General features: G+C 27.8%; 2 protein-coding genes across 3 annotated transcripts; both read left to right on the top strand.

The window, feature by feature from the left end:
• The first annotated feature begins 2,417 nt into the window (after positions 1-2,417).
• On the top strand, positions 2,418-5,935 carry LOC105147784 (hatching enzyme 1.2). Its single transcript, XM_011059036.2, has 4 exons — positions 2,418-3,277; positions 4,097-4,402; positions 5,111-5,247; positions 5,471-5,935. Exons 1-4 carry the CDS (start codon positions 2,914-2,916, stop codon positions 5,639-5,641), a joined length of 978 nt encoding a protein of 325 aa, XP_011057338.1. The 5' UTR covers positions 2,418-2,913; the 3' UTR covers positions 5,642-5,935.
• Positions 5,936-6,710: 775 nt separating this feature from the next.
• On the top strand, positions 6,711-10,659 carry LOC105147839 (low choriolytic enzyme). Of its 2 annotated transcripts, XM_011059143.2 has the most exons (5): positions 6,711-6,954; positions 8,448-8,720; positions 9,342-9,644; positions 10,060-10,196; positions 10,434-10,659. In XM_011059143.2, the coding sequence occupies exons 2-5, from the start codon at positions 8,579-8,581 to the stop codon at positions 10,527-10,529; spliced, it is 678 nt and encodes a 225-aa protein (XP_011057445.2). In that variant the 5' UTR covers positions 6,711-6,954; positions 8,448-8,578; the 3' UTR covers positions 10,530-10,659. The 2 variants fall into 2 exon arrangements, with proteins under 2 accessions (XP_011057445.2, XP_087272035.1); XM_087415909.1 differs by lacking the exon at positions 6,711-6,954 and having other exon boundaries at positions 8,048-8,720.
• Positions 10,660-13,671: the final 3,012 nt, after the last annotated feature.

Here is a 13,671-nt window from a genome sequence, read left to right as displayed (position 1 = left end):
ATTAGTGATTAATTTAGTAATTAATTAGTGATTAATTATTAATCAAGTAATATGTAATATTATTTTGTTAATATAGAATAATTAAACTTTTATTACTTAATAAAAAAAGAGATGAAGATGAATTATACAGTTTAATGAATTATACAATATAATTTAAAGTTTTTATAAGTATTTCACAAATATTTTTTAACAAATATTTTATTGAACACTAAATTAATCACATAAAAGAAGTTCAAGATTGTATAAAAATATATTTCAATATTAATTAGAATATTAAAATATACTAAAATTATTTATATAATTTTGGTTTAATTTTTGTCGTATAGATTTGTTTATATGATTTTAGTTTTATACTTTTGTCTTTCTCTCTCTAAATGTAATAAAAATGCCAACCCCAGAAATACAGATCTGTATGTAAATGGCGTGCGTGGACGGGATTTATTTATTTTTTTTTTAATCAAAAATTATCGTGTTGCTTGTATAATAGAAAGGGGGACCTAAGTTCTAACATTTAGTTCTAGTACGCCATTCAAACAGGTTTTAGATAACGCGCAACAGAATTTTCGTAATGCGGCTTTTAGCCTCTTGCTATCTGTATGCTAGTTAAACATTGCGATATTCATAGGTTCGCAATTGGTTCGCTACCATTTGTAATCACTCGAATGATTATAAAAAACGGCATTTTGCCTACTATTCCTTGAGTCCGGAAAAACCCAACGGTGTCAACGGCTTTTCGCTGTCCTATACAAAAATTTTGTCCATTGCGAATATTAGAAGTGAGATCCCTTTTTCTGCATCCCTAATCAAAATCCAATTGGATTTCTTAAAAAATTCTTGAATTCTAGTTGGAAAAATTTATGAAGATCTGGGCATGCATGTATTTGAAATACTTTTATATAGAAAACAAGTATTTGTAAGATCAATTGTATTTAATATTTTGTATTTCATAAGAGTATAATGTAAAAGTATTTAGTATTTTAAATTTTAAATTGACAATCAATTTTATTATTTGAATTATAAAATACAAAAACTTTCGATTTTTCAATTTTAAACACAAAATACATAATACTTTTATGTGCTCCGCTAAAATACAAAATACAAAATATATTTGTACTGCAAATACTGTATTTTAAATAAAACTATTTCAAATGCAGGCTCAGTCCTATGAAGATTGAGAAATAGAATGTTTTATAAACTTATAAACAGAAAGTTCAGACAAATCCCGGAAAAAAATGTTATATATATATATATATATAGACATATTTTATATATAATTTTATATAATTGTATATAAAATATGTCAATTTTTATATAATTATATATAATTATATATAAACCATTTTTTCCTAGGATCTCCCATTTTCTACAACATTTTTCTAAAGTTCTTTTTGGGTTCATTTTAGTGAATCATTTGAAATAATTTGCACATCTACGCTTCACAAGTAACTTTTTGTAAACATTTAAAGAATGTAAACATTTAAAATATCTCAAGAATTTGTTCAAGTTTCTTTTCTTAAATTGAATGAATGTATCACAATGATGAGTATAATATCGAAACGGATAATAAAAATCGTCCTTGGTTATTTAATTGCTGTCATACATCGAGGTTCTTCGATGACAAATGTTTGTCTGGCAAAATTTGCATGTGAATGACTTCGTGCCGGGATATTAATCCCGCCTATTCTATGTGCTAATAATGCCATTCTCCTATTATGCAGACGTATACTTGACGCATCAAGTGACCATTTAAACGGAATCTGAACTTCTTCACTTCCGTGAAATCATCTCGCCCTTCTAAAATTGTTTATTTCTTATTCCTTGGTATATGCAAATAAAATATAAATATCCTGAGACACCAATCAAGATTTATTCTCTAAAATTGTTTCTTAATATCCAAAATTTTTATAAAAAACATATTTATATTAAAAACATACTATATTATAGAACATATTTTACAGATGAATCTTTAGTCCAAGTTGATGCCTTTTGGAACCAAACACAGGATGTCGATGCGTAACAAGGTTTATTAAAGAGTTCTAATGTCTTATACATATATTTACAATATATTAGATTATTATTTCTTGTCAACACTTATTTTTTTTTAATTATGTTAACAGTGAAATATCGACACATTACATTTGTACAGTGTTAGGAAACTCAATGAGTTCGTTCAATGTGCATTGAAAAGGATCCGAAGCTGGATCGATACGTATAAAACATTAACTAATAAATTTTATTATGCATCGACATCCTGTATTTGGTTCCAAAAGACATCAACTTATGGACTAAAGATTCATCTATAATGAGTCTATTTACAACTAATATTTAATTCGTATTATATTTTACAGAATTTTCTTAATGCTTAAATCGATTCATAATTAAATACTTTCGAATTGATTGATTACTAAGTACTTTAAAATTGAAATAATTGCACTTCTCGGTGAGAAAATATTTCCTCTCAATATCTCCTAAATTAGAATATTAACTTCTTTGGATTATAATATCAATAACGATTGATCCATATGTCATCGGAATTGCGAAAGTATTAGAAAAGAATTCGACCTCCTCTAAAATAACCGCCATGTCGGGAGGATTAATGATTCATAACAGCGGCCTCGAGGTCTTGGTGTCGCACCTTCGAGGTATCAGAGAGATACCAGGAATAAATCTGAGCTCGCCATCACCAAAAGTCCACGGTTATCAACGGATGACCCCGATCATTTCCGGAGTTACTTCCTACAGCGAGTACATCCGCGCGGGTGGGGCACAGATTTTTTTTCCATGTGGCGTATATAAAAACGAGAACGACCCGAGTAGTTACGTATCATTCGCGTTCGTTGTCGCGTGACTGTAAAGGTATCTAAAGGTACCTAAACTTCGTATTCCGTGATACTTCTTACTTGATCCGATTGAATGTCGATCATGCCATGTGGACTATTAGCCACCCTCGTGTGGATGCTTCTCGTCGTGACGTCGTTGACGTTTGCGTGGCCGAGCTTTCGTCGTCGGGACATCTTCGACAACGCCGTGGACGGTCCTGGTGGATTGATCGCTCATCTGCAGAGTTTTGGCAGTTTACTCTACAGATACCCGAGCAATGAAACTGGATCGAAGGTAGCACAGTGGCGCGAGGATATGGATGTAAATCCGGAGGAGCTGGGCGAGTACGTGGAAGGAGACATCCTGTTTCCGTCGAATGTCGGAAGAAACGGTCTTGCAGCGGTCTCTGCCCGATGGCCCAACGGCATCATTCCCTTCATAATTAGCCCTTATTTCAGTGAGTAACTTCGAGAATCAGACACGACAGTTTCCTTTGCTTATTTTTTGAAATTGCGCGTTTTGCAGTATCTCATGTCAAAGTTATAACATACTTATTATTACTAAGTTATTTCATTATATTTCGTTTGATAATGTATTGAGTGTTAATTGAATATTCAGATAATTCTCTGTGAACGCTAACTGACGCCAGTTAATCCTTAGTATACACAATTGGATCATTCGTGTCTTGTATAACATTTCTTTTCTTCGATTAAAGCTAAAAGTATTAAATAATTAATTATACAATTTTTTGAGGATCACTTAATAATTTTCGTATATTTGTGATGAAAATTAATTTCGAACATGAATGACCCATTAATGTATAGTTTAAGGACCGGAAAATCATTATATATACTAGTTAATTATATTGCATTATATTAAATCGGAAATTATAATTAACATAACTTATGATTTCCCATTCAACAATAATTATAATATAACGTACTATGACAGTTATATAAAAAAATGTAATTAATTAACGGTTTCCAAGAAACACATTAAGTTAAGAGAAAGTTAAAATGACTTATTTTGATCATTACTTTTTGATGACTCATTTAAAGTCAAAATGATAATTTTTTTTGTTACAAAATTTGACCGTCTATTGACATTAAGATAAAGTTTTAATCAAAATAAAGTCATTTTTACGTTTTTGATTTTTAAGAGTTAAATTGATGTTTTGCTGGGTTGAGTACTTAAATATCTTTCTGAGCAATTCTTGAAAGCTCTCTCCTTTATCACTTAAGACCGCTATATTTTTGTCCTTTCATTCGTATCACAGACGCACAGCAGCAGAAAGTTATATACGACGCAATGGACGACTATCACAAGTACACGTGCATCAGATTTAAGCCGTACATGGGAGAGGAAAGCGATTACGTCAGAATCACAGCCGGTAACACCGGATGCTGGAGCAGTGTGGGTAGGATCGGTGGCCGGCAGGACATAAACCTTCAGGTTCCCGGTTGCCTGACGCAGAAGGGCACGGTGATACACGAGCTGATGCACGCCGTTGGCTTTTTGCACGAACACAGCAGATACGAGCGGGACGATTACGTGAATATTTTGTGGGATAATATCTTGAACGGTGTGTACTCGTACTCCCACTCACAAACAATAAAACTGTCTAAAAGAAAATATAATATCATGAGGTCTAACATTCTTTTGACATACTTTCTCGCGTCGCTTTGGTTTTTTATATCTTATCTATTATTTTTTAAAGTTAAAGAATCTTGAAAATTGATCATTTTTAATGAAGATTGAACTGAAAACCGTTTTGTCTATTTATATAACATTAATATTAATAGTATTTAATATTATTCAGTAATGACTGACATAATAATTTAAATAACATGCTGTTTATTTGGCATTGGTTTTTTTACTTGTATGATTTATAAAATGTTTTCTCTATAATAAAGTAACGTTTTAATGTCAGCAAGATGCCATTAAAATGTTACTTTATTGCTTGGGTTATAGCAGAAGAATTGCCTTATTACTAATGTCTTCAATATTAAATATGAGCGATTTTTTATATCACAAAATTTTAAATTGACTTTTTATACGCGACACGTTGCGACAGCAAAATGCTATTATTGATTGAAAATTGTTCGTGAGGTGACGCACTTTATATCAGCTCTCGAAAATTTGAATCTCATGACATTTTGTTGTCGCAATATGCTACGCAAGAAAAGTCAACTTTACAGTCATTGGTCTAATAATCGGCCGAGGTTATCTCTTCTGCATAAAATTTTATTTTTATGAAATTCTGTTTTTATCATGTGCGTTATGCATGTAGGTCACACGCACAATTTTAATAAGGCTCCCCCGGAGATCACCCATGCCTTTGGAGTCGGTTATGATTATGATAGCGTGATGCACTACTCATCGACAGCGTTTTCCAGGAACTATCAATTAAAAACTATCGTACCCAAGGTAGGCAATTCTTATAAACATTATCATATGTGTCAATGCTTTATCATTAATTATATCACATGAATAGTTTGATTGCTGGACGGAGTTTATGCAGACAAGAATTATTGAATTTGCCAGTATAATAAAAAAAAAATACCTTTTGCGAGTTTACGAATCATGAAAACTATGTTATATTGTATTATACATTATATACGTATCTATATGTATTTGTATGTGTCCGTAGAGACAACTAAACGGTGGAATATTGGATATTATTGGCGGAATATTCCAAGGAAATAGCGAAATAAAGCTGGGTCAGAGGGAAGGTTTCAGCAAGAAGGACATTTTGAAAATCAGAAGGATGTACAGATGTGGTAAACGTACTGACGTAATCAACTATGACTATCAGTACTGACGGACGAATACTGGTGGTTTAGCAACGTCTTCGCACGTGTTAATACAAATAAAAAGAAAAGAAATGTTTGATTAGCAAATTAATTACTTAATAAGAATCTTTCCGTAAAAAAAGAGCATCTAGTCTTATGTGCAAAAGATACGATTATTTTTTTTATAGATGATATGTGAACAATTAGTATAAACAGTATTATTATATGTTAATATATAATTATTAATCTTTAATAATTAATATATAATTATATATCTTAATTATGAATGTGTACCTATCTTATAAGTTACATATTATAATATATAAATGCATCATCCTTTCTTACTGAATTTTTTAATCCTCCTTTGTTAATCAAATATTAATGGAATATCAAAATTTATGAGCAATAGTAAAGAAAACATACTGAACATTATCGATTGATAAAGAAAACATAACGTAATTCGTACTAATAAAATATATTCAAATAGATGAACTATATCGCGATAAAATATTTATTATTGATATATTATTTTAAACGTAGTTTTACAGTATAATAACAAAATTTCTTGCTAAATTTATTTTTGTAGAACTGTAGATAAATATGGCAATCGAATGATATATTTTTTTATCTGTATTTCAAATATTTGTTAAAAGTTATACGAGGGTCGAAAAATTTTGAGTCTCAACATGAAAATGACATTACTCGTCAAAATCATTCTGGTATAATCGTACATTAAATTAATATAAAGGCTATGTGCGCAAATTAAATTAAAATTATTTGATTATAAAAAATCTTGATCATAAATAAATTTCAAAACGTACATTTCGGTTCAATTTTGAACCGAAATGTACGTTTTGAAATTTATTTATGATCAAGATTTTTTCATCAGTGTGAACCTCTCATGACAATATTAAGAACTAAATTATTATAATTGATTTAATTTATAATTTTATTTGTATAAAGGCTTTTAGCCTAATTTATTGTTTTAAATTTGAGGAATTCATATATTAATATTTTAATTGTTACAAAAATAGATGTTTTGCAAGATACTTGTGAAAATTGTAGCCATTTTGAACGCTCAATTATTGTTTGAGAGTCATTTGTGTCAGTCGATGTCAATAAGTGCTTTCCATTTGATGACACAAGTCGACACAAGTGTATCGTTCTGTCTTTGTCTTTCTCCGAATGTCAAGAAGGATAGAACAACGCTTGTGATTTGAGTTGACTTGTGTCATCAAATAAAAAGCACTCAGTGTTTTCGTTTGATGAAAATCTGTATCCTCCAAATCTTTAAGCCTAGGAAACAGGAAAAAATTGTTGGGGATCAGATCTGATGAATATGGTGAGTAATTAATTAATTTGAACCGCAATTTGTAAATTTTTGTTATGGCGATCGTCGATATTTGATTTTTTTCAACAACTGAGCGTTTAAAATGGCTACAATTTTCACAGCTATCTTGCAAAACATGTACGATTGTAATACCAGAAGGGTTTTTGATAAGTATTTGAAATATAGATGAATATGGCAATCATTCAATTCATATGTCATATTTATCTATATTTTTATAAAAATAAATCTAGCAAAAAATTTGCTGAGATAATATCAAAGATAATTATATCATGAAGATATCGTTTTCGGAGAAAAGATAATGTCAATGTCGTGTCCGACTTTTAAACGTTTCAGATAATACAAACATAATTAGACAAACTTATTTTATTCACCTGTTCAAACTTCCCAAATTGTTTAAGACATTATAATAAAAAGATATTAAAAATTTGCATTTATTTTACTGTACATATAGTAAACTCTTTGTTTTTACGTTAGAAACTGTTGTACTTTTTGTTTACTATACAAATTTTTATTTTAAAATATTATAATATTATAATTAAGGAAATTCTCGTGTTTAATAAAATATAAGACAAATCTATAATATACAAGTCTATGTAATACAAATGTTAATAATATCAATAATATTTAAAAAAATTTCATTGATTCTTACCGTATCATTTTGAAGATATTTAATTTTAAATGTATAGAATTTTACATTACAAGTTAAAGGTATAACCTTATTCTGTAATTATTTTCTTTTAAATTAAGATACGTATAAGACAGCAATTTAAAAATCGTTATAATTATAAAGTAAACATTTAAGTTTCTTCCCGTAAAGTTTCATTTAAACTGACCGAGTTTACAAGCAATTTATATTTTTCAATAAAGAAAGCTAGAATATATGTCAAAAATGGACGATGCGTACACATCAAATGAGCACCTAACTTTTATTTTATCATTTTGAAAATATTTAGTAACATATAAAATTAACAATAATTATGTAATGACATAAGATATTGTTAGTAATTTTTTTATTCCATTATTTTAATTATTTTATGTATTATCATGAATAAACTATCTATTAACTAGGAAGTAGTGCGAGAATCTCCTTAATCATAATTTGATAAAAATGTAACTGTGAATTATACTCATCATAAATATCAAACACTTACAGATATGTATATTCGTTGACAAAGATCTATTTATTTGAAAAATCAAAATTAAACAAAATGTACAGTACTAAACACGATAAGATCGTTTAATTGAATACTCATGTTCAATCAAAGAAAGACTGATTGTAATCGTCAGTAAGTTTGTGAATAGCATCTTTAGTACGATATTTATTGGCCACCTGAAATTAAATAGGAGGGACAGAAAATTTTTGAGATAAAATATATAAAAAGGGAAACGATATAAAACTCTTACCGCATTCGCTTTCGTCGTCATTATATAATTAAATCAGTAACTTATTGATTTAACGTTGATTATGTCGGGTCTGCCATCAGCATGGACGCTTGTCGTTCTTACAACATTTGTGTCGGCGGTTCCAATCTCTGACGTAGAAGATACTTTACAAGTGGCCCTGACAATTCCGGACAACGAAACGGGAGTTAAAGTATCACAATGGACCGTAAATATGAACGTAAATCCTGAAGAATTGGGCAACTATTTGGAAGGAGACATCATGATCGCAAAAAGCCTCACACGAAACGGTATGAAAGATGAAAGTCTTCGTTGGTCTAATGGCGTTATTCCTTACGTAATCATGGGTAACTTCGGTAAGTATTTCGAAAATTCAGCCATTCTAACGATCATCAATCTAATTATTTCATAATGTGTTATAAGTAATTATATGGGAGAGATCCAATTTAACAAGTATTAATCTTTTATCAAATCATTTATCAATAAATAAAATATAAAATAAAGAGTGCATTTGTTCTATATTACTAAATTATGTACAGTCTTTTATGCATACAATATTTTATAAGAACATAAGTGTTGTATAAGAATATTATATCTATATTTTTATTTCAATGTACAATAAAAAATGTATATATTATAAAATATTATAATATTTTTTAGAATAAGATAAAAAAAATCTTTTTTTACATTTGATGTTGTTAATTTAGCTTATATGTTACATTTCAGATATCCAGAATTAAAATATGTTGCAGACATGTTAATTTACTTTCAGAATATCTATCAATTATCCCATTCTTAGCAATATATTAAAATAAAATAAGATAATAATGTATTTATTATTATTAAATTATTTTATGATATTGCCAATGGCAAAATATAAATAAAAATTTAAATATAAACAAAAATAGTCATCTGGGAATGATCTTATCGTGTTCAAAATTATTTTATTATTTACGTTGATAAATTTTGTATCGCAGATGACGATCAGTTGAATCTTATACATGAAGCAATAAAGGAGTATGAGAAGTATACATGTATCCAGCTTAAACCGAGAACAGACGAAGAGGATTATGTCAAATTTGTTAGTTATAATACTGGATGTTGGAGCTACGTTGGCAAGATTGGCGGTGAACAATCAATAAACTTACAAATTCCTGGTTGTGTAACGAAAAAGGGTACTGTAATACATGAGATCATGCACGCTACTGGCTTTTGGCACGAGCATACTAGAGATGATCGAGATAATTACGTGACTATCAACTGGGATAATATTGAAGAATGTGCGTATATTCGTAATTTAACAATAAGAGATTTAAAATAAGAGATAATAAGACTTTCTTGAATAAATATTTCAAAAATTACATGCAAATGTTTTGCATTGTCATTTATTGATATTTAATATTAACTAATTTTATATAACTATAATATTTTATATCAAAATAATATATGCCATTTTTCCAGCTGGAAAGTTTTTTTTTATACATTTTTACAGAGTTTATTTACAGATTGATTTATGAAAATTTCTAGGAATTTTCTGTCGTTTATGACTTAAGAATTATTAATTATTTAACAGTATTTAAAATAATAAAAAAAATAACTGTTTATATAAAGATAATAATTCTAAATGCTATAATAATTAAATGAAAATATTCTGCACAGTTACGTTATAAACTACTCTTTATTTTGTGTATCTAGCAAGCACGGGTAATTTTGCCAAACTTTCCCCAAATATCGCCCAAGATTACGACATCCCTTATGATTACAGCAGCGTGATGCATTATTCAGCGTACGCATTTGCCAAAAATCCTATTATAAGAACTATCATTCCCAAAGTAAGTGATAATTATTTTTTATAAATAATCTCTATAGAGTTATTGTTAGTTACATTATTAATAAACAGAAATAAAAACGAAATATCGATTTGCCAATTTAATATAGAAAAAAGGAAAACTTGTACATTACTTGCAAATTACACGCTGCATCAAATTATATGTATCTATTGTGCGTTTATCTGTTAAAATAATCTTTGTGATTAATGACATTAATGATTTTATTATTGAAATTTTCAGAATCCGTCAGCAAAAATCGGTCAAAGAGACGGACTTAGCAAGTCAGACTATCAGAAAATTAACAAAATGTATAACTGCAATGTGTATATAGTATAACTGCAAGTAAAATAAAAGCTTAATCGATTGTTCTATCAGAGACCCGTACTGATGAATGGATTACGGCTGCTGTCATGATAACGTGAATAAATAAGTGTGAATGAATAATAAATAAGTACAAAAATTAAAACTGCGTTTCGTCCTTATTTGTGATTTTCTCCAAAACAAAGCAAAAACGAACACATCTTTAAAAGACTTTTTTTCTTAGTTTATCGATCTTCTACAGTCTACATACTCCTAAAGTTTTCACATTTAAATTCAGGGTATCCTGTATATGAACATATTATGGTTGATTTAATAGTTCTTTTTTCTATGCACATTTCATGTTTTTATTGTGTATGTGAGGTGCGGATAATACACAATGTTATTTATATTGTTTATTTTTGTAATCTTATATATTACCATACGACTTAATTATTATTAATCATTTTACATAAAAAAATTATATTTATTGATTAAGATATACAATTATTTTATTTATATTTAATTATGTTTTTAATTAATAATTAAATATTACAGTGTATGTTTAATTTGTTTATGTGTAATCAATTTTTAATAATCTTCAAGTTAAATACTTTTTTTGTTTATCATTTTTGTCATATTTATTTATATATATATATATATATATAAATAGAAAATATATATAAATGAAAAAAGCAATTTTTTCAATTATATATAATTATTGGTAAAAGATATATGACCATTATATATAATTTATTATTCTCGCTAGAATTAGTTTCTTGGAAATATTGATAAGATTATGCGGAAGTGGGGTGCGAAAACTTTTGCAATAAAATGTATAAATATAGAAAAAAATGTATGGAATATTGTATTATTGTCTTTGCTTTCATTGTCATAGGACCATAGATGGTAACTTTTTATAATTTCATTTAGTATCTATCATATTGTATCGACTAATCATTTACACTTAGAAGTTTCTCGTCTTCACAATATTTGTATTAGTGGAAACGGTTCTTTATACAGGAATGTACCATCAGAATTAGCACAACATGATTCCAAATAAAGAAATAAGGAACAAGAAACAAAGTAATGTGATGGATCAAGGAACTTAATATAAATCCTAAGGAATTGAGTGAAAAGAAATCATGAACATAAGAATTAATTTCAAAAGAAACGAAGATGTTTGAAGAAAATAAATCCCACCATTTGCATTATTTCCATCGTAAGTAATAATAATTTAATAATTTTAATAAGTATCTTTGATATTAAAAATGAGAAAGCATATATAATTAAATGTATCTTGAAAATTTTTTTAAATTGATAGTAAAAATATATTATAGTAAATTCCGGCTATACATATATTGGCATATTAATATATGCCATGATGATAAAACTATAGGCTACCGAATGAGTGATTCCATAAATAATTATTAAAATTTACTAATAGCGAATATATTAAAAGAAATTATCATGTCAATATTTTTTTTGTTTATTTTTTCTACGAATTGTGCTTATTTCTGATTTTTTAATGTTAATTAACATTAAAACCTGACATAATGGAATAATTTAGCAAAATTATTTTTTGTGACAAATTATTTTTTGAGAAAAATCTGTAAGAAACATCTATTCCAATTACAGTTACTTCAAAACAATGTTTTGTCGACTTGAATAACCATTGGCTGCGTTCAGAAAAAGCAGCTTTGCAATTGTTGTAAAATTCTATAATATGATTATGTCCTGCCCTTAGTTCCTAATTAGATCTAAATCTGTATAATCTAATTATATTCAAGAATTTTACAACAGTTGTAAAGTTGCTTTCTTTATTGAATGCAGCCATTGTTTGATTGCGCATTGAAGATTTAAAAATACAAACATAAGAAATGTGCAGTTCGAGACATTTCATTTTTCAAACAATTAAGCAAAAGTTTTTAAATGCTTAGTTTTGTTTGCCTGATATTTATATTATTCTATTTAGAAGAAAAAGCATAATGAAAAAGAATTAAAAATCAAAATAAAATAATTTAAAAAATAAGTGAACTTTATAATAATAAGTGCTCTGCCAGTAAAATCTCTTCTTCTTCTTCTTCTTCTTCTTCTTACGTTAGGCCTCGGATTATAGAATAAAATACTTCATTTATAATACTTTATAAAAAAAAGAAAAATATGTTTATGAAAAGATGGCTAGCTGATTATTCAATTATCGCAGCGTATAGGACAGTTTTAATATCGGTTCCGAAAGGCAGATTTTTCAAGAGATGTTTCTGTGAGCAAGGATATTCTCGGGAGGTTGCCGGCCTTTTTCAAGAGGAGACACGAGCATAAATATTTTGGTTCCTACTGGACCGAATCCATTATGGCATGGTAGACCATAACGATGTCTGCAATGCCAGGCTCGCGCTCAGTAAAACTCAATAAAATTAATATTATACAAAACAAAATCGTATATTACATACATATTATATGGGAACAAGAAAATTATTAAAATTCTAATATGTTTTTTTTTTAATTTTATATATTCACGTTTTATACATCGTTTTTTTAAACATCATTTACCTTTGCAAAAAAAAAAGGTTATCTATTTTAAAAAAACAATGTAGTTTTTTGTAAGTATTAGGGTTATTAAAAACATTACAGAGACATTGTGTGTTCCACAATGGAATGTGTCATAATAATACCTACAATTATTAACTATGTGTCATTGTTTTTTCTTAGAAAAAGAATTTTTGAAAATTAGAAACAGTTACTCTAGAAAAAATGTTTCATAATTATATATAATTATATATAAAATTGACATACTTTACATTAATTACATATATAAAATGTGCGTATATATAACATTTTTTCCAGGGTAGATGCACACAATGAAAAAAGAACCATTTATAGATGTTATTATATATTTAAATGTTTATAAATTAGTGATTAATAAGTTTTTATATAGATATATCTACTATTAAATATAATACAACTTTATATATTGCATATTATTTATTTTTGCAATGATATATTATCATTTAGTTTTAGTTAATATATTATTTATTTTGTATATGTAGAAAAATTGTATTTATTAATTACAAAAAAATACACAATTTTATTATTAATGATTGAAATATTGTCACACATATATTTTTAATTGTGTATGTTTAATATCCTGGCGGAAAAATTTTTACGAAAAACTATATAG

This window comes from Acromyrmex echinatior, chromosome 19 (genome assembly GCF_024713525.1).
Source record: "Acromyrmex echinatior isolate Ae372 chromosome 19, ASM2471352v2, whole genome shotgun sequence".
NCBI classification, from domain to species: Eukaryota; Metazoa; Arthropoda; class Insecta; order Hymenoptera; family Formicidae; genus Acromyrmex; species Acromyrmex echinatior.
Note: the sequence above shows the minus strand (reverse complement) of the source record. Positions and strands in the feature narration are given on the sequence as shown.

What these genes read in the sequence shown, in the direction of transcription:
- LOC105147784 (XM_011059036.2), top strand. Translation starts at nt 2,914, where the DNA reads ATGTCGATCATGCCATGTGGACTATTAGCCACCCTCGTGTGGATGCTT. An exon ending in GTGGGATAATATCTTGAACG is followed by an intron (nt 4,403 to 5,110) that starts GTGTGTACTCGT and finishes TTATGCATGTAG; the next exon opens with GTCACACGCACAATTTTAAT. An exon ending in TAAAAACTATCGTACCCAAG is followed by an intron (nt 5,248 to 5,470) that starts GTAGGCAATTCT and finishes ATGTGTCCGTAG; the next exon opens with AGACAACTAAACGGTGGAAT.
- LOC105147839 (XM_087415909.1), top strand. Translation starts at nt 8,429, where the DNA reads ATGTCGGGTCTGCCATCAGCATGGACGCTTGTCGTTCTTACAACATTT. An exon ending in CTGGGATAATATTGAAGAAT is followed by an intron (nt 9,645 to 10,059) that starts GTGCGTATATTC and finishes TTGTGTATCTAG; the next exon opens with CAAGCACGGGTAATTTTGCC. An exon ending in TAAGAACTATCATTCCCAAA is followed by an intron (nt 10,197 to 10,433) that starts GTAAGTGATAAT and finishes TGAAATTTTCAG; the next exon opens with AATCCGTCAGCAAAAATCGG.